This window comes from Delphinapterus leucas, chromosome 6, assembly GCF_059928025.1.
Source record: "Delphinapterus leucas isolate spDelLeu-1000000601 "Yukka" chromosome 6, BTC_Dleu_Yukka2, whole genome shotgun sequence".
Taxonomy (NCBI): Eukaryota; Metazoa; Chordata; class Mammalia; order Artiodactyla; family Monodontidae; genus Delphinapterus; species Delphinapterus leucas.
In genome coordinates, this window is record NC_143134.1 from 117,776,944 (window position 1) to 117,797,838 (window position 20,895).

The following is a 20,895-nucleotide window of genomic DNA, read 5'->3' on the forward strand; positions in this document are numbered from 1 at the left end:
AGGGGCAGAGCCGAGTCTAGAGTAACGCACCCCGGTTTTGAGCGTTAGCTGCTGGGTGCAGGCATTTTTATCCCTATTTTCAAATGAAACTCAGTCCAGGCTAAAGGCCGTAGCAGCAGAGGTCCTGAAGGTTGGGCATTAACGTTCTTGAAGTCCGCCTCGTCCCCCGGCCTCAGTGGGCATGGCTGGTGGGGGCTTGGCTGACAGGTGCCACCTTGCCCTCCAGAACCTGACTCGGGAACAAGCCGACTACTGCGTCTCCCACATGAAGCCCTACGTGGACGGCAAGGGCCGCGAACTCCCCACTGCTTTTGACTACGTTGAATTTACCCGCTCGCTCTTCGTGAATTGATCCTCTGCTCCTAGGTTAGCCTGGCCCACACCGCTTGCCCTGCCATCGCCTTGCTGCATGTCAACTCATCTCTGTGCTCTTAAGAAAAATCCTCCAGACAGTGTTGCTTTCCATTGTAACCTTAACCTGCTTAGCTTGGGGTGAGACTTAGTAGAAAATGGTGCTTCAGTGAACTGCTCCTGGTCCGGTCGCCGGTGCCACGTTGCTGTGGGGACCCCTTCCTGTCGTGAAGCCAGCTGCCCCATTCCGACTGCAGAAATATCTAAGCAGCTGGCTAGTTCTTTTGTTCTCCCTCCCAATTTTCTGTTTCCATGTAAAAGACAAATAAATGACTCCCCCCAAAGCTTGTCGTGTCTTCATTCAGCTTCCATCCAGAACCGTACAGCACAGATGTAGCCTCACCCCACCTGCCTCTGTACTTGGGACTCCCCCCACCTCAGGTGGCCACCTCTGCTGCCAGTTGGTCCAAGTCCTCTGTTTCCCGGGGTCCTTGTTCAGTGAACTCGCTGCTTAGCTGCCACACCTTTACCACGCCCTTGGCATCGCCAGCAGCCAGGAGCTGAGTCTGCTGACGATTGAATTCAAGACAGTAGACTGGGCTTTCATCCTGGGTTTGCTTGATCGAAACTGTGGGTTTCTGGGAGCTTTTCTGGAGATCAAACAGCTGCACATCACCTTCAAGGGGAGATTCATGGGGTAAGAGAGGAGGCCCAGAGCAGCAGCCTCTTCACAGTTTCCTGTGCACAAGATCAGGCTGTTACTCAGTTCAGCTCTCCACCCCACACAAGGAAAGTCATCCTCACCCCACGTAGAGTCTCCCCAACCCAGAATTCCAGGTACAGGCTGGGCTTATGTCAGCTTCAACGCATCCAAGCCTGGTGTCCGTTTCCTACCTTCCCCAGAAGCAGCCGCAAACACCAAAGGGCGCACTGGGGACCAGCGCACAGCGAACAGGTACTTGTGGGACAGTTGCAGGGAGGTCAGGGGCTGGGCCTGCAGCATGGAGTACAGGTGGACGTGGCCGTCGGTCCCAGCGCTCAGGAAGAGATTCCTAGACAGGATGCAGGGCAGACAGCCAGGCAGGGGATGAGCGCTGGGGATTCAGGTGTGGCTGGGGGCTTCCTGCCGGACTCCTCATGGGCTGTCAGGCTCATGAGAGGCCTCCCTAGGCCCCCAAACCTGGGGTCCTCCTCGAAAGTAAGGGGCCGATTACCTGGCGCCAACCCCAGGAGCTCCGGATACTGGGGCTCAAATGGGGAAGACCTAGGCCCAGGGCAGACCGCAGGTCCTTTAAGCAGTGCTATGTGTGGCCTGGTGGGACTCCCTCACCCTCCCTGTGCCAGAGGCCCTGTGGCTGACGGAGGAGGCTCTGGCCCTCCCTACCTGTGGAAAGGGGAGCAGCTCACAGAGTAAACAGGGCCACCGTGGGGAGAGAAGGTGAACTGTGCCGGGGCCCGCAGGGGCACAGAGCTGGGCATCCGCGTGAGGGCGGGCTCCTCCGCTGCCAGGGAGCACTTGAGCGGGAAGCCACCTTCCGTGCCCAGCACGAAAAGGCTTGGGTCAAAGCTGGAGAAAGCCACTGCTGTGGCACCCACCTCGGTCTCCCCCCGGGGAGGCTGTGGAGAAAAGAACAGCAGGGCAGAGCAGAGGGAATCCGCTCACGGTGTCCCCAAGGAGCCCAGGCACGTGCGTGGACGCTGTGGCCCTCAGTGGCTCCCGCCTGCCTGCCCCCAGGCTCACTGGCTCAGGGGTCCCACAGCCTGGGGCTGCCTCGGGGGCCCATTTCCAGGGCAGCAGCCTTGCCCCTTCGTACCTTCTTCAGCTTGGTGCTCCTGGGGAGCTGCTGCACGGCCAGGGCGAAGCCCGCGCTGAGCTGCAGCCGGCCAGCCCCGACCGCCAGCCAGAGCAGCACCTTCCCATCAGCGGCCACGCTCAGCACCTGGAAGCGGTGGCCGTGCTGGGGCCCCGGGAGCCAAACCACCTGGACAACAGTGTGCGGGGCCGAGCTGAGAAAGGACGCCTGCCCCATCTCCCAGCAAGACCAGGTGTCCCTCCCCTCCCCCCTCCCCTTCTCTTCCAGGGAGACTTATGCGGGGAGGCCTGGGAGCCGCCTCACCCACCGGAGAGTTCCAAGGTCCCCCCCAGTCCCAGCAGAAAACCAGGACAGTGGGGACTGTGGCTCTGATGGAAGGGGCGGGTGTGACTCATGGCCTGGGAGCTCTGAGAATGCCAGAGGCAGCTGTTCACTGCCAGCTCCCTGGTGACCTTCTTCCTTGGCTGTGGCAAGCAGGCGCCCCCTCTCCTGCCCCGCGTTGTGGAGCAGGCCCGCGACATCAAGGCGCAGCCCGGGAGGACGTGCTTCCCCACCCGCCAAGCATGCCGCTGCTCTGACCTGGTACACGGGGTCCGTGTGCGCGTCGTCCGTCAGGCCCGTGCGCCAGAGGAGTGGGTCCTCCGGATGGCTCACGTCCCACACCAGCACCTCGCCATTGTACAGCCCCCCTGCGGGACCAAGAGGGCCTGGGCAGGAGCCGACCCACGCAGCAGCCCAGCTTCCTGGACAAGCCGCCACCCTTCCCACCCACTCAGCCAGGATGTGGGGCCACTTTCTCGAAAACAGTCCTGAGGAAGAAACGTCCTGGTCCCCGGGCCTCACACTCCAGCCTGCTGTACCCCACCCCAGGAAGCTTCTCCCACTGCCAGGCTACCATCCCCCACCCAGCACCCTCCATTCCCTCCAGCTTCACCTGCCCCCTTTCCCCAACGTGCACAGCTCATCACCTCTGTCAACTCCCCAAGGGTGCCTGCTTCGTCCTGCCTCTTGTCCCGACCAGGCCACACCTCTGCATGGCCCACACACCCTCAAGACTCAGCTAAGGACCTGCCGCCTCCTCCAAGCTCTGCACCCAGCACAGGCACCCCCAGCATCCTCACCTGAGCCCAGGGGTCCGGGCCACCTGTGATCTCTGCTTCCCCCACAGACCTGCCCTAGCCGTGACCAGGGGCTGAGGGCCCAAGGGAGGGCTTTGGCCACCCTCTGCAGGGTGGGAAGCAGAGGCAACTTAGGCTGGTCGTCTCACCTGCAACGTGGGATGGCTGCGTGGGGTGGAAGGCCAGGCACATGACGGCGCTGGGCACCTCCACCACCGCCGACGGCTGCTGCGGGTTCAGGCCTCGCCGGTCCAGATTCCAGGCGCACACAAAGGACTTCAGCGTGCTCCAGTCCCCGTCATCCAGCCTGCACAGACGTGCCTGAGCTAGCTCTGCCCCTCGGCCTGGGCTTCATCCCAACCCACCCTGCCCCCACTGTGCTCCTATCACCTGCCCCACCTTCACCCCTACTCCCCCAAACAGGTGAGCCTCTATAGCCCCATCACACATAGACACTGTGCTCGGTATCGAAGCGGCAGAGGCTCCTCTGAGGCACCCCGAAGGCATGAGTTTCTCTGGAAAAGGGTCTCCAGCTGGGCGAACCTGGGCATATCAGGAGACAGCTCTCGGAGCAGGTGAGGCAGGCCTGGGGCCCACTGCCCAGTGCTGGCAGGTGGGCACTGGGAGTCCCTTCCCTGCTCTTTTCCTGCCAACCTGATGCCCAGGCAGCCTTAAGAAGGAAGACTCCCAGAAAGGCCAAGCTCTGGGCCAACCCCTTACTGCACAGACGGGGAGACAGAGGCTCAGACAAGGGTCTGAGGGCCTTCTATTGCCCCACACCCAGCCCTGCTGCCACTCACCGGCCATAGGCACAGGCCACCACAGAGCCAGTGGTATTCCAGGAGACACCAGTCACATGCAGACCCTGTCCTTGGGCTGGGGGGTAGCCCAGGGTGTGGAGGCAGGTCACCTGCAAGAGACAAACCATCCCCAACCCTGAGCCCCAAAGCCACCCAGCAGTGTAACAAAAAGCGCACACAGCCTTGGGCCTCCCAATCCCTATAAGTGATTCAAGGCCACCGTCCAGCCCTAGGGGAAAGTGTGGAGCCTTCATCCCAACATCTCCCCTAACAGGATGCTTCCAGAAACCCAAAAGGAAGGGCCTTGGGAACTGAGACAGACTCCAGGCTCCAGATCAGAGCTGGACCCTGTACTCACATCTGTTTCAAAAGCTTTGGCTTCTGAAGCTGGACGGTGGTGATGGTTGCACGACAATGTGAATATACTCAATGCCACAGGATTGTACAGTTAAAAATGGTTAAAATGGTAAATTTTATGTTATGTGTATTTAAACACACACACACATTTTTTTTTAAACTCTGGCACCTTGTTTCTCAGCCCATAGGTGGCCAGCAGCAGCTAACGAGAAGGCCGGCGATGCCGGCCACGGCGAGGGATTTTGCACCACAGACACACTTTCCAGGAAGTATTTGCACCATAGACCAAAACTCCTGTGAATAGTTTCACACTTCTTGACCTCATAACCCCATATAAAGAAACCATCCAACGGAAAGAGTCCAAAATCTGTAGACAGCTGCGCCGCGCCCTGCTGGTGAGAAAGCAGAGCAGCACAGCCACTGAGGAGTCTAGCAGCTCCTCAGACGTCAGTTACCATATGGACCAGCAATTCCGCTCCTAAGTATATACACAAGAGAGCTGGAAACACACGCTTGTACACAAGTGCTCACAGCTCGATCCGTAACAGCGGAGTGTGGTATATCCCTACAACAGAGTGTGATTCAGCCATAACAGGAATGATGCCCTGATAGACGCTGCAACACAAGGACCCTCGATAACACTCTGCTAAGCAGAAGCAGCCGATCACAGAGACCACTTGTTATATGATTCCATTTATATGAAACGTCCAGAAGAGACAAACCTACAGAGACAGAAAGTGGAGCAGTTGCCAGGAGGTGCGGGGGAAATGGGGAGTGACTGCTAATGGATATGGAGTTTCTGTTTTGGGGAGGTGATGAAAATGTTCTAAAACTGACTGTGGCAATGGTTACATACCTCTGGAAATATACTAAAACTCACTGAACTGTACACTTCAAATGGAGAATGATATGGGATGTAAATTATATCTCAATAAATCTGTTATTTTAAAACAAAGCCATACAGTGGGGCCAGGAAGTAGACGGGGCATGAGAAAACCTTTGGGGATTTGGTGACATTCCATTTCTTGATCTCAGTCCTGGTTCTACAAATGTTTTCACTATGTGAAAAGTATGGACTTGAACACTTGCAATTTGTGCATGTGTTTATGCATGTTTTATAAATTTAATAAAAGTTGATATTAAAAATAAACTATATACATAATGTATCATAACACCATTTATAATTGCAATGATCAGTACAATTTAAAATCTAAAGATGAGAATGCAGAGGGATGGAAAGATGGGCCGTTCTCGGGACTTCCCTGGTGGCGCAGTAGTTAAGAATCCGCCTGCCAATGCAGGGGACATGGGTTCGATCCCTGGTCCAGGAGGATCCCACACGCCACGAAGCAAATAAGCCCGTGCACCACAACTACTGAGCCTGCGCTCCAGAGCCTGCGAGCCACAAATACTGAAGCCCACGTACCACAACTACTGAGCCCACACGCCACAACTACTGAAGCCCCTGCACTCTAGGGCCCGCATGCCGCAACTACTGAGCCCGAGTGCCACAGCTACTAAAGCTCGCGCGCCTAGAGCCCGTGTTCCACAACAAGAGAAGCCACTGCAATGAGAAGCCCGCACACTGCAACAAAGAGTAGCCCCCACTCGCCGCAACTAGAGAAAGCCCGCAGGCAGCAACAAAGACCCGACGCAGCCAAAAATAAATAAAAATTAAAAAAAAAAAAAAAGATAGATGGGCTGTTCTATACCTTCACTGATGGGTATGTGTTTGCCAAGATTCAACACAGCACACAGGATGAGTTTACCTGTATGGAAAATATACCTCAACAAACCTGACTCCAGAAAAAAAAGTTTATGGTAAAACATCATGTAGCAGTTAAAAAGGAAACAAGTCTATAATGGAAAAGAATCTCAAAAGAATATATATATATATATATATATATATATATATACACACACACATACCTACATATGTATAACTGAATCACTTTGCTGTACACCTGAAGCTAACACAACATTGTAAATTAACTATACTTCAATTTAAAAAATGGTAATAGGGAATTCCCTGGAGGTCCAGTGCTTAGGACTCCACGTTTCCACTGCTGGCGGCTGGGATTCGATCCCTGGTCAGGGAACTAAGATCCCGCAAGCCTCCCAGCACGGCCAAAAATAAATAAATAAATAAAATAAAAAATGGTAATAAAAAATAAATAAGGGCTTCCCTGGTGGTCCAGTGGCTAAGACCCCACACTCCCAATGCAGGGGGCCCAGGTTCGATCCCTGGTCAGGGAACTAGATCCCACATGCCTCAACTAAGAGTTCACATGCCACAACTAAAGATCCTGTACATGGCAAAAAAGATCCCGCGTGCCACAACTAAGAGCCGGTGCAGCCAAATAAATAAATATTAAAAATAAATAAATGGATAGAGAAATAGAGAGATAGAGAGATACACGGATGGATGACATCTGTAGCAACGTGACAACACAGAACGGGCTTTGCTTCTGAAGAGAGAAGACCCCAAGATTGGTCACAGTGCCTCACAGCAGTCAGCCACACCCACATGGAAACAAGAGGCAGGACATGACACAGCAAAGAGGTCAAAGGTTTCAGGGGGTGCCCTGGGTCACCTCTTCCTCACCTCTAATTCTGAAGTGTTCAGCCATGTTGTCACTGATTTTAGAATTGTGAAGTTACAGTCCTTCGTTAAGAGTGGCATCTCAGGGCTTCCCTGGTGGCACAGTAGTTAAGAATCCGCCTGCCAATGCAGGGGACACGGGTTCAAGCCCTGGCCTGGGAAGATCCCACATGGCTGGGGAGCAACTAAGCCCGTGCGCCACAACTACTGAGCCTGAGCTCTAGAGCCCACGAGCCACAACTACTGAAGCCCACGCACCTAGAGCCCGTGCTCCGCAACAAGAGAAGCCACTGCAATGAGAAGCCCACGCACCGCAACGAAGAGTAGCCCCCGCTCACCACAACTAGAGAAAGCCCGCACGCAGCAACAAAGACCCAACACAGCAACAAAGACCCAACACAGCCAAAGATGATAAATAAATAAAAGAAAAGAAAAAAAGAGTGGCATCTCAGGCTTTCCGGGGCTACTAGAGCCAAGGACGGCAATGAAATGTCAAGGCCAACACCTAGACAGCTGGAGTAGACACAGAACAACCAGACATGTCAGCCAAAATAGTAATCCCACCAGGAAGAACTAATCAAAATACTGATGCAAAAGAAAAACAAAGTGAGAGAGAGATTCACTTCAGTTCTGTCATATAACAGAAAAATCTGAAAGCATTACTCCTCTGCCCAACAGTCAGAAAGGCAAGAAACTTCAGGGCCATGAGGGGACCACACGCCACATGGCCACCCAGAGGGTGCTGCCCAACCCCCCGCCCATTCACGTGTTTCCGGAGGATACGTGTCTAGAAGTGAAGCTGCTGCTGGGATGTCCAACAACAGGGGACTCAAGAAAGGCTGGTGTGTCTGTGCAGTGGGACGTGATGCAGGTTATAGGGGGATTGGGGCCCCTCTATAGGAACTGACGTGGAAAGCTCTGGTGAGTGAGAAAGGTCACAAAATGTACAGTGCTTTCCATTTTTGTTTAAAATGCTCTTAATGACAACCGTAGTAGCACTAATGCTATGTGTCAGTGTAGCATGGGAAAGGCCTCTGAACCAGGGCTCCCACTCACTGTCTACGTATTACATGTTCTGTATTTCTGCAATGACTCAATTTATTATAATGAACATGTATTGCTTTTGTAATCAGAAAAGAATAGTTTTTAAAGGGGGAGAAAGTAATACACAGGTGGACCAAACTAACTGCACAGAAGGGTGGAAAAGCCTCAACAATTAAGAACAAAAGCTTAACCTCTCTGAATGCAACTGTAAAAGGGGGCAGGCTGAGCTGCGCTTTTAACGTTCATTACCTTCTTCTTGTGCTCTGCTTAAAAAGATACAATGACTCCACACTTTGGTGTGGACTTGGCAGCTATTTTTGAGAGGGATTTTGAGGATTTCTCTCAAATAAACCGACTTTCCCATACCTATCAACGAGTTGGTGGGAACAGGGCAACTATGTATCTGGAAATAGATAGAAGGAAGATACAAGAAGAGGAGGGGAGTAGAGGAGGGCTTATGACCTCTGAATACAGAATTATCTCCGTTTCTAAAGGAAGAAAACATTGTATAAGAAAAGTTTTTACTGCTTGCTCAGTAGCCTGTCCACAGGAAACACCAGGGTGGAGCAAAAGCCACCAAGGGGCCCTCCTTCATTCAGAGGTTACCTGATCTCAAAGCAGAGGCTGTGTGCCCAACTGGACATTTGAGCTGACAGGGTGACAGCTCTGAGCTGTGCCTCGAGACCAGAAAGTCTTGGCGATGCTGAAGTCACTAGAGCATGGCAGTGAGACGAGACAGACCAGGACTCAAACTCCAGCTCAGCCGCTTACAGCTGTATGACTGTGGACAAGTCCCTTAGCCTCTCTGACTCTCACCTATAAAATGGAGATCATGGGAATTCCCTGGCAGTCCAGTGGTTAGGATTCTGCCAGGGGTCCGGGTCTGATCCCTGGTCGGGGAACTAAGCCTAAGATCCCACAAACTGTTCGGCGTGGCCAAGAAAAAATAAAAAATAAATATAAATTGGAGATCAGGATAGCACTACCTCATACAGTTGTCCTGAGGGATAGATGAGTTGGCACAGAGAGTGCCTGGGGAAACACAGCTGAGTGGTTAAGAAAATAAGATCCAGAGTCAGACTGTCCAGGTTCAAATCCTGCCTCTACCGCTTACCAGCGGTGAAATGGAGATAACAAGGGCACCTACTTCAAGGGCAGCAGGGACGGCCCAGTGACTTCTCCTTAACTTAGCACCTGGCAAAAAGTAAGAGCTCGGTGAATGCTGTTATTATTATTTTTGGTGTTACTATTATTTGCATGGCACAAAAGAAGGACTTAAAAATGGGGTAGAGCCTCAACCTGAGACATCCCAGGCCCACACCAGCCCATCCCTACCGTCTGCTGCTGCTCGGACCAGTTCACCTCGAAGCCGTCAAACGCATGGCTCTGCCAATTCTTGTTCAGCTCTCGGGTAACCATGGCCTCCACTCTCCGGAGAAAGGCCACAAGCCGGGGGCCATCACACTGGGGCACCGGCTGCAGGCTGACGGGCTCAGGGGCTTCGGTCTGCACCTCAGCATCTACATGCTTCCGGGTCTGGGCGGGCGCTTCAGCAGTGGCCGTGCTGGCCGTCTGGCAACTTTTCTGGAGAAGGACATCGAAACACAGTCACCAGCCAGATGTACTCCCAGCATCACCTGCCCAGGGCACTCACCCTCCCCCAAGGATAAATAACTGGACCGCAGTTCCTTCTGTCTGTCCCCTTCCTCTAGTAAATAGCCTATCTTTCTTTGTGGCATGGGTGAAGACAACCCACTGAGAGGGATACCTGACCTCCAGCTAGCCAATCGGAGCACTCGGTCCCTCCCCCCGCCACACTGATTGGTTTAGGGTGACCCAGTGAGGGCCTGACCCAGGACTTTCGGTGACACTATTTGGAGGGGACATGGGAAGGCCCTTTTTGAAAATATGGACATCAAGAAGAATCAGGTCATCTTAGGGCCAGCAGTGGCTGTCTTAGCCAGCGCTGAAGAACCTCAGACCTGGTCACCAACAGAACACCCCTCTTCTCCCCCAGCTTGGCAGCCAGCCCTCTCCAGTAGGGAACCTTCCAAGGTGCCACCGTGATCAAAGGACATATGTGTGTCCATGATGAGCTAGTTGGGAGAAGACAGGCTACTCCCCAGGCGCAGCTCTTGTTAGAACGTGGAGAACTCAGCACTTGTCACCATGCTCCTCTTCACGTTCAACTTAATTCTCTCTTTGCTTCTCCATCTCCCATTAAACTCTGAGCCCCTCCAGCATAAGAACTTCCCTGGTGGAGCAGTGGTTAAGAACCCACCTGCCAATGCAGGGGACACGGGTTCAAGTCCTGGTCTGGGAAGATCCCACATGCCGCGGAGCTACTAAGCCCATGAGCCACAACTACTGAGCCTGTGCTCCAGAGCCCACGAGCCACAACTACTGAGTCCACGTGCCACAACTACTGAAGCCCACGTGCCTAGAGCCCATGCTCTGCAACAAGAGAAGCCACCACAAAAAAAAAAAAAGAAGAGAAGCCACCACAATGAGAAACCCGCACACCACAATGAAGAGTAGCCCCGGGCTCCCCTGGTGGCGTAGTGGTTGAGAATCCGCCTGCCAATGCAGGGGACATGGGTTCGAGCCCTGGTCCGAGAAGATCCCACATGCCACAGAGGAACTAAGCCCTTGTGCCACAACTACTGAGCCCTCCTGGGGCAACTACTTAAGTCCACGTGCCTAGAGCCCGTGCTCCGCAACAAGAGAAGCCACCACAAACAGAAGCCCGCGCACCACAACAAAGAGTAGCCCCCCGCTCACCACAACTAGAGAAAGCCCGCGTGCAGCAACGAAGACCCAGCACAGCCAAAAATTAATTAATTTAAAAAAGAAAAAAAAGAAAGAACCCTGTCTATCTTTACATCCCCAGCACTTTGCATGGTATTTGACAGATAGTACAAGTTCATTCATAATATACACACACACATTTTATTTCTCTATTTAACATCTACTTGCCAGGTGCTGTCAGGCTATTATGGATATAGCAGAAAACAAACGTGCAAGATTCCTGTGCCCAAGGAGCTTACGTAGGGGTTGGGGACAGGCAAATAAACACACAAGAAAAACATGATGGAACACAAGTGGCGCTAGATGGATGCAGAGGTGTGGGAGAGAAGGGAACAGCTGGGGACGCAAGTGTGATGGGATGGCGAGGGAGCCTCTGGGGAGATGGCATTTGAGCTAAGGTGTGAAGGACAAGTGGAAAGCTGCAGGAAAAAGGGTCCCAGGAAAGGGTTGGGGGGAGAACAGAACAAAACCTTACGAAGAAAAGGCCCCATGCTTAGAGGCTGGACGGCAGGCAGCGTACCTGGGAGCAGAGGGTGAGGAAGGGCAAGGTCCAGGCAACAGAAAGTCTGTGAGCCAGGACAAAGGGCTAGGGATTCCTTCGCAGTATAAGCCACAGGACCATGATGAGAACCAGTGGATGGGGTGTCCCTGAACTGAAAGTGAGGGCAAATTCCAGGAGAAGAGAACACAGAAGGCTTTCTGTTAGACCCCCTTTAGACAGATGCCTCTCAGACATCCCCATGGAGGCGTCGAGGATTTCTAAGACTGGTCACAAGGCATGAGGCTCCAGAAAGCATCCAACCACAGATGTGACTTGAAGCCACAAGACGAGGAGTCCACTGAGGGAGCGTGAACACTGATCAATCAATGGATGGGCACAGGAATCAGAAAGTAAACACGCCGACGGGATTTCCCTGGTGGCACAGTGGTTAACACTCCGAGCTCCCAATGCAGGGGGCCCAGGTTCGATCCCTGGTCAGGGAACTAGATCCCACATGCATGTCGCAACCAAGAGTTTGCATGCCACAACTAAGGAGCCCACGTACTGTAATTAAGGAGCCAGCATAACCAAATAAATAAATAAATATTTATTTTAAAAAAAGAAAAAAGGAAAGTAAACATGCCGAGACAAAATGTTAAAAGACTGTGGGTGAATCTCAAAGATTGTAACAGTACCAGTTGTTAAGTGCTAATTGAGGCACTGTCCCCATAGCTTTACCTGTATCATCTTTTTTTTTTTTTTTTGGCTGTGTTGGGTCTTCCTTGCTGCCCATGGGCTTCCTCTAGTTGTGGCGAGCAGGGGCTACTCTTCATTGTGGTGTGCGGGCTTCTCATTGCAGTGGCTTCTCTTGTTGCGGAGCATGGGTTCTAGGAGCACAGGCTTCAGTAGTTGTGGCAAGTGGGCTCAGTAGTTGTGGCTCGTGGGCTCTAGAGCACAGGCTCAGTAGTTGTGGCACACGGGCTTAGTTGCTCTGCAGCATGTGGGATCTTCCCAGACCAGGGGTCGAACCCGTTTCCCCTGCATTGGTAGGCAGATTCTTAACCACTGCGCCACCAAGGAAGCCCCTACCTGTATCATCTTACTCATGCTCACGTCCACCCTATAAAGTAAATCCTATTTTTTGCATTTCTAAGCTTGGCACTGAGACACAGAGAAGTTAAGTAACTCACCCAAGGTCACACAGCAAAGAGACAATCACAACAGAGCTTGAATCCAGGCATTCTGACACACGACACTGAATTATCTCTCAGTCAAGGTGTTTTCTCTCAGTCTAAAATCCTGGCCGCTAATCACATCAGATGAACTCAAAACAATGTTTCTAAGAGAATGTTACATGAATGTCTTAATGTAAAAATTAATGTAAGGTCACAACCACAAGCAAAAATGTCCAAAGAGACAACAAGCTCTTAACTTTTCAGGTATTGCTATTAGTGTTCCTTTGCTGTTTGCTTATTCAGGCAAATAACAGATGCCAAAACACTAAGGAAAATTTATGGAGGGAAACTTAACTAAAACTTAACTAAAAAACTTAAAACCAATGACACTGCAGCCATAATTTTTTTCTGTTAACTGGTAAGAAGCCACTATTATTCTCTCTTCACTCTGGGACACCTAAGTCAGCTCCCACGGTTCGAGATACACATAACTCATAACCGACCCTGACCCATCTAGGGATGAGGTCCGGAGGCTCCGGGGGGAAGGGCTTGCCCATGGCCGCCACATACAGGGTGGTGCCTTCCATGCCAGGCAGCATGTGGCTGTCGCCAGGGCGCGGCTCCCATAATAAGCCCTCTAAGAGGTGAGAGGAAGAATTCGCGGTGAGCAGGATCCTTGCTCCCTGGGCAGGTGACCACTGTGGATGCTGGGCCTGCCGCCTGCCTTCTGCACCTCAGAGGCACTGCAGGGGAAAACAGGTGGGATCCAGCCAGACTTCGATCACACTGGGACATGTGGCCAAGAAACAGGAGAACCATTCCCAAGCCAAGATCCTCAAACTCTGTGCAGCCTTCAGCGGAGCAGGAAGCCGGTGGGACTCAGGGAGCAGAGTCCAGGTGGCAGTCCTGCCCTCCAGTCCCAAGAGAGCCTACAGACACCCAGAATGTCAGGGCTCCTGCATCTTGCCAACGAAGGAAACCGAGGCCCAGAATGGTGAGGAAATACCTTCTAGAGAATCTGCCCTCCCACAAGGGCCAGTTTTTCCAAAAACTTCCTACCCATGATGCAGGCTGGGCCCAAACACCAGGCCTGTAGCTACCGACTGGACAAGAAGCAGAGACTAAGCAGGCCAGGCCAATTGGGTTCTCTCAGGGAAATTCACATCTGAGACAAAGACTCCAAGATAAACGGCACATGCCTAGAACTGAAACACAGTGCCAACCATCAGCCAGCGCCACAGTGCAGACAGGAGACGTGCAGAGACAGGCCTCACGGGGTGTGTGGCAACAGGAGAGCTGAGAGGTGGAGAGAGGGTCCCAAAGCCGCCTAGCTTCTGATTCCTGCCCCTTCCTCAGGACCAGCTGCATCTCCATGCCAAGCCCAGGAGACACCTCCGCATCCTAAAGAAAAGCGTCCGACGGGAGCTGGTTGGCTGGTTTCTGTTACTTGCTGCCAGAGCCCTAGCCCATACCCAGGAGGGCTCTGTCTCCCAGACCACCACCCCACAAAGCCCCACTTCGGAAATAAGATGCCGCTGCTGGCCTCAAGGACTGGTCGATCAAGTTCAGGAACACTTCCCGTGACTGAGGAAACGGCCCTCATGGGCCAGGCGACCAGTCACTCTCCAGCAACAGATGGCAACAGTGGCCCAGAGGGGTGTTCTGTGAGAGAACAGGACTCTTCCCCACCTTCAGCCCCAAAGGTTAAAGGAATCCCATGTCGACAGTGCCTATGCATGATTCATTCATTCAGAAACTGTCCAGCCAGGGGATTCCCTGGTGGCGCAGTGGTTAAGAATCCTCCTGCCGGGCTTCCCTGGTGGCGCAGTGGTTGAGAATCCACCTGCCGATGCAGGGGACACAGGTTTGTGCCCCAGTCTGGGAAGATCCCACATGCTGAGGAGCGGCTGGGCCCGTGAGCCACGGCCGCTGAGCCTGCGCGTCCGGAGCCTGTGCTCCACGACAGGAGAGGCCACAACAGTGAGAGGCCCACGTACCGCAAACAAACAAACAAACAAACAAAAAGAATCCTCCTGTCAATGCAGGGGACAGGGGTTCGAGCCCTGGTCCAGGAAGATCCCACATGCCGCGAAGCAACTAAGCCCATGAGCCACAACTACTGAGCCTGCGCTCTAGAGCTCACGAGCCACTACTGAGCCCGCGTGCCACAACTACTGAAGCCCATGTTCCACAACAAGAGAAGCCACCGCAATGAGAAGCCCGCGCACCACAAGGAAGAGTAGCCCCCCCTCCCCGCCAACTCAAGAAAGCCCATGTGCAGCAACAAAGACCCAACACAGCCAAAAATTTAAAAATAAATAATTTTTTTAAAAAAAGAAACCCATTCACACGGTGTCAACATGCAGTGGTCGTAAGTAGAACACAGTCACTTTCTTATTAAAAATATACCTTCTAGATCTCCTTGACTACTGATTATAAAACATACCAATTGGGACTTCCCTGGTGGTGCAGTGGTTAAGAATCCCCCTGCCAATGCAGGGGACATGGGTTTAAGCCCTGGTCCGGGAAGATTCCACATGCTGCACAGCAACTAAGCCCGTGCACCACAACTACTGAGCCTGCGCTCTAGAGCCCTCGAGCCACAACTACTGAAGCCCGCGTGCCTAGAGCCCGTGCTCTGCAACAGGAGAAGCCACCGCAATGAGAAGCCTGCACACCCAACTAGAGAAAACTTGTGTGCAGCAACGAAGACCCAACGCAGCCAAAAATAAAAAATATATATAAATAAATTTAATAAATAAATAAAACATACCAATTATTTAGTAATAGCTCTTCAGGAGGAAACTATATTAAATATACACATCAGTTGTGAGACACACCCCTTTGTAATATCTGTTAAAATGGGGGTTGGGAGGATGACGAAATACAGAAACACACAGAGAATAGGCAGAGGTCTGGGACGCCATGCAGCTGAAGGCTGAGCCCCCTCACTCTCCTCGGCAGTAACCACTACCAGCAAATACGGAGCACACAGCCCGTCATTTCACCCCCAAAACCCACCTGAGCCGCACACCTGACTCCAGAGTAGAAGAGGACCTCAGAGACCATTCTAGACTAGCGTCGTCAATGAGCAGGGCCCCAGAATCACCGGGAGGCTCCTAATAGACAAACTGCTGCTTCCTCCCTGTACAGTTTCTGGTTCAGTAGGTCTAGGATGGGGTCCTAGAATTTGCTCTGCTAACATGCCCCCAGCTGATGCCATGGGGAGGGCACTCAGACCCCAGATGTGGGCCTAGCCCCTCAGCTATATACTTCCCATGGCCACACCCCAGGCCCCAGAGCCCTCATCTCTGCCCTCGAGGTGCAGACAGTGCTCATATTGCCCCCCTTCCCCTTCTCTGGGGACCCAGGTTTCACCTGGGTAGGATGGGGTGAGACAGGGCTCCTCCCCAGGGGCTGAGAAATGTTGCCAATGTGAACATGGCTCAGCACTGTCACTGCCACATCCATTCAGGCTCACTGCTGCCCCCCCCTCCCAGAATTTCCCTTCCCCTCAGGTTCTCTTCCCAGCCCTCCCTTCCATGTCCTTTCTGAGTCTTATACACACACCTGATGATACTCAGGTGTGATGGGAGCCGAGATGACTCCTGACCTAATTCAGCAGCTCTTTATCAGCATACCAACAAAATTTGACCCTGGTGTGAAATACATTTTGATGTTAACTAGCAGAAGCTGTATGATGGGACTATCTTGGCTATAAAGTTGATGGGAATTCCCTGGCAATCCAGTGGTTAGGACTTGGCACTTTCACTGCTGGGGCCGGGGTTCAATCCCTGGTCAGGAAACTTAAGATCGTGCAAGCCTCACAGCACAGCCAAAAAAAAAAAAAACCAAGTTGAGCTGAGTAGATTTTGTGATGCAACATAGACAGTTACACTGTCTCCTGTCTCGCTGGTGTGAGACCTCCAAGAGTGTGCAGGTAACTGAACCCAGAACCAACATCAAGGTATGACCTCCCGTTCTTTTTGTTGTTGGTTTTTGGGGGATTTTTAAAAAAATATTTATTTATTTTTGGCCGCATCGGGTCTTAGTTGCAGCATGGGCTCTTCGTCGCGGCTCATGGGCTTCTTTCTAGCTGTGGCGCGTGGGCTCCACAACAGTGAGAGGCCCGCGTACCGCAAAAAAAAAAAAAAAAAAAAAAAAAAAACCAGCCAAGCCAAAGCAGGAGGGGAGAAATGCATCAGAATCATGCCCATGGATGACAGGACACAAGAAAAGTATTAAACTCAGTATTTCCTGGGGGCCTCTGGGACATACAAAAGTACACAAGACCCACACCCTGCCCTCTGGGAGCTCAGAGTCCAAAGGAGACAGATCGGAATGCCCAAAATGCAACGGCTGATAAAAAAGTTCTACAACTAGATGGTAGTGATGGTTGCACATCGTGAATGTACTTAATATCACTGAATTTACACTTTAATATGGTAAATTTTATAAGTATCTCACCACAAAAAAATGGAAAAATGCACCCTACATTCTGATAGGGTCAGAATGGGCTTCAGAAAGGTAACTCTGCTGCAGAGTAGGGTGGATTAAATTAGTGGTTCTGAAGTTTTGCCACACGTTGAATGACCTGGGGAGCTTTTATAAAACCAGATTCCTAGGTCACACCACACCGATTAAACCAGAATCACTGGCGGTAAGGACCAGACATTCGTAGTCTTCAGGACTCTCCAGGGCATTCCAGGGTCCGGTAAGGACCAGATATTCGTAGTCTTCAGGACTCTCCAGGGCATTCCAGGGTCCGGTAAGGACCAGACATTCGTAGTCTTCAGGACTCTCCAGGGCATCCCAGGGTCCGGTAAGGACCAGACATTCGTAGTCTTCAGGACTCTCCAGGGCATTCCAGGGCCAGCCGAGTTTGAGAAAGCAGATGAGTAAGGTTAAGGCAATCAGGAGCCCTTCATCTCACACAGCTGCTTGACTGAGCGCTGACACTCGTGATCCCCCCCCCACCACCTGAACAGAGCTGGGATCTCAAACTGTTTTCTTAGGAGCATCTCATTTAATCCCACAGAAGTATTCTACCAAGACCTATTTTGCAGAAGAGATCACATGACTGGCCCAAGGCCAAGCCCCCAAAGAGTCTGTGCACTCAAACCCACAGACTGGTCCCAAAGTCCAGGACCCTGTCTCTCTGTGAACCAATCGAAACAAGACAAGAAAAGTCAAATCAGGCCAAAGATCATTAATACTTAAAAAAAAAAAAATTCATCACTGGGACGTAAAAGTACATTCCAATATTGCACCACTACGTGGGCCAAGCAAAGAACAATTTTCGGCTTTTCCAAAGTAACTTACAAAAAAAAAATTAAGAAGCTGCATACAAATTTAGCTAAAACACTCATCACAGGGTTTGTCGATAAGAGAAAAACTGGAAACAGTCCTTCAAAAGGGACTGATTAAATAAAATGAAGTTATAAAAAAAAATTTAAACACAAAGGATGTTCAGGGTGTACTGAGTGAAAAAAGTGGGTCTACAAAATATTATGTACAGTGTGATTCCATTTTTGTAAAAAAAATGGGAGAAAACAGACAAAACAAAAAAGGAGCATGTATAAACCAAATGCCTGGGCAAGAGGCTGTGGGGTGGTTTTTATTTCCAGTCTTTGCTTATCCAGATTTTTTTCTAAATTTTGGACACAGAAACTTCTATAAAGAGAAACAAGTTAATTTGGAAAAAGCAATTTACCACTTTCCTCTGACCCCTGCAACAGTCTTACAACTTAATAAAGAATCTCCTTAATAAGACAGGAAAGACTGATTCAACTGGAACACCTGAGATGAAAGCCTTTACACCTCAAGTATTAGAATCAGTTCTTAGAGCCCTATGGGTTAAAACTATAGCTACGAGAAAATCAACAAGCCTCAATCTCATTCTTTGTTTAAAAAAAAAAAAAAAAGTAAAAAGTTAGACTGAGTCAGTGGTTCCCAACCTGGAATCTTTTAAAATCTGTATCTTGGACTTCCCCAGTGCCCCAGCAGTTAAGAATCCGCCTGCCAATGCAGGGAACACAGGTTTGATCCCTGGTTCGGCAAGGTCCCACATGCCGCGGAGCAACTAAGCCTGTGCGCCACAACTAGTGAGCCTGAGCTCTAGAGCCTGCGTGCTGCAAGTACCGAAGCCCACGCACCTAGAGCCCGTGCTCTGCAACAAGAGAAGCCCCTGCAGTGAGAAGCCTGCGCACCAGCAACAAACAGTAGCCCTGGCTTGCCGCAACTAGAGAAACCCCGCGTGCAGCAACGAAGACCCAACGCAGCCAAAAAAAAAAAATTAAATTAAATTAAATCTGAATCTTCAGCAAACAAGAACTATTTCAAGTATTTTTTCACAGCCAGTTAATGTGAATTACACATTTACCTTCAGTAGAGATGGATACATATAACTAAACTATCCGCTGCCTTTGCTTTTAACTAGAACCATTTCTATCCAGCATGGCGAAGTGTGAAGTGCTTTGAAGCCAGATGAAATCTGGCTTGAGACCTGCAGACTGCTGGCCAGAGGCAAGAAACCTGTCCTCAAGAGTACGACATCATAGGGCTTCCCTGGTGGCGCAGTGGTTGAGAGGCCGCCTGCCGATGCAGGGGACGCGGGTTCGTGCCCCGGTCCGGGAAGATCCCACATGCCGCGGAGCGGCTGGGCCCGTGAGCCATGGCCGCTGAGCCTGCGCGTCCGGAGCCTGGGCTCCGCAACGGGAGAGGCCTCAGCGGTGAGAAGCCCGTGTACCGCAAAACAAACAAACAAAAAAAAAGAGTACGACATCATAGAAACCTCATTGGTATTGGTGTTGGTGAGGACATGGTCTCTGCAGGTTCTAACACCTGTGTGGCAAGCTAAGCCTGAGTTTCCTCTGCTGGGAAATATGCAGCCCCCTTGCAATGCTCATTTTCACCGAGGAAAAGCCAACATCCTTACAATGATGAGCAAGCCCTATACTTGACCTGCCTCTCCTTACCCTCTCTGACCTCACCTGGAACTATTCTCCCCTTCTCTTTCCTCTCCAGCCCCACCTGCCTCCTCACACACACCAGATTGGCTCCAACCCCAGGACCTTTGCACTTGAAGTTTGCTCTCCCTGGACTGTTCTACCTCAGGTGTCCACTTGGTGAACTCTCTCACTCCAAGTCCTTGCTCAAACATCACTCTCTCCATGAGGTCCGCCCTGCAGCCCACCTCTCACTCCCCAACCCAGACTTTCTAACCCCTCGCCCTTTTTCTTTTGTCCATGTCCACTGCTCACCTCTAACACACAGTATATTTATTACATACAGTTTATTTCCTGTCCGATGCAGACAAGCGCCCTGTGTAAGCTCCGGGAGGGAGCTCACCCGCTGGTGACGGAGGAATCGCCACCGACGCAGCAGGGGCTCCAAGTCTACACACAGATCCCTCAGAAGCCCTGGGCCCCTGCAGCCCCTGCCCTCATCTCAGACCACCTCGTCTGTGTGCTTTGGATTAAACTACGTACTAGAAAACGGGTGTGTCTCGACCTGAAAATGCAGTTTGGTCGTCTTTTTTAAGTGAAAGTTAGTTTGAAATGCCTAAAAACCGCAGTTCACACGAAATCCTTCAAAACGTGGGGTTTTTAGAGGTTCTAAAGAAAAACTCTTTTGTTGCTACTCAAAGACTGGGGAAATTGAGACGGGGGTATCCCAAAGGGTTAGTTTCTGCGAGTTAAAATATAAAAATAAAACGGTGGGACCTCAGAACCTGGGCCGGCAGCCGCGCGAGGCCCCTCGCCCTCCCGCCCACGTCGCCCCGAGCCAGACCCGCGCCCTCACCGTCTCCCCGCGGATGCCCTGGACGCCCCTCCACTGCGAGGGCACGGACGCCACGCCCAGGGTCTCGTCCTGCAGCGGACCGGGCCGCTCGGGCCGCTCGGTGTTCGCAGCCCCGCCTGAAGCCAGCGCCTCAGCACCCGCGCTTCCCGCGCGGCAGAGCTGCCACGGCTGCGCGCGGGTTACCGTGGAGACGGCTCCGCCCCCCCCCCCCCCCAACCCCGGCGCCGGCGCAGTCCGACGCAACCTTCGCCCCCGCTCCTCCAGAGCGGAAGGCTGGGAAGGTGAGGCTATCGGCGCCATTTTTGAATTTGTCAGCGCGCCTCCTCCTCCTCCTCCTCCTCCTCCTTGTCCACCTCCTCCTCCTCCTCCCCCCCACCCCAAGATCCAAGAAGAAGAGATAAATTATTCTTTTCCGACGGTGCGACAAGCAATACCAGTTCTGGATTCTCCAAACGCAGAGGGAGCCCGCTTGGGGCATGCGCGTCTACTCTGGGTGGGGAGGGAAGTGCGGAAGGGACGCGCTCGTGCCAAGTTCAAAGATG

The 20,895-nt window shown here is 51.9% G+C and overlaps 2 protein-coding genes across 7 annotated transcripts in view; one reads left to right on the forward strand and one right to left on the reverse strand.

The window, feature by feature from the left end:
• The window catches only part of SPTAN1 (spectrin alpha, non-erythrocytic 1), a 60,253-nt gene extending 59,558 nt beyond the window's left edge, over window positions 1-695 (forward strand). For all 6 annotated transcript variants that reach the window (XM_022578561.3, XM_089913812.1, XM_089913813.1 and 3 more), the window contains one exon: window positions 227-695. In XM_022578561.3, coding sequence (XP_022434269.1) covers window positions 227-352 — 126 coding nt within the window. In that variant the 3' untranslated portion in view covers window positions 353-695. The remainder of the gene's footprint in view (window positions 1-226) is intronic.
• DYNC2I2 (dynein 2 intermediate chain 2) lies at window positions 693-20,653 on the reverse strand. Its single transcript, XM_022577996.2, has 9 exons — window positions 20,354-20,653; window positions 9,422-9,670; window positions 4,084-4,193; window positions 3,433-3,590; window positions 2,745-2,854; window positions 2,166-2,333; window positions 1,736-1,968; window positions 1,246-1,403; window positions 693-1,027 (listed from the first exon to the last, which is right to left on the reverse strand). The coding sequence occupies exons 1-9, from the start codon at window positions 20,651-20,653 to the stop codon at window positions 789-791; spliced, it is 1,725 nt and encodes a 574-aa protein (XP_022433704.2). The 3' UTR covers window positions 693-788.
• Window positions 20,654-20,895: the final 242 nt, after the last annotated feature.

Bases quoted from the DNA above. Each gene is read 5' to 3' on its own strand.
- DYNC2I2 (XM_022577996.2), bottom strand. From the start codon at position 20,653: ATGGCGCCGATAGCCTCACCTTCCCAGCCTTCCGCTCTGGAGGAGCGG. The intron at 3,591-4,083 runs GTGAGTGGCAGC...ACGTCTGTGCAG, and splicing joins GTGGCCTGTGCCTATGGCCG to GCTGGATGACGGGGACTGGA. The intron at 1,028-1,245 runs GTAGGAAACGGA...CTCCCCTTGAAG, and splicing joins TGCGGCTGCTTCTGGGGAAG to GTGATGTGCAGCTGTTTGAT.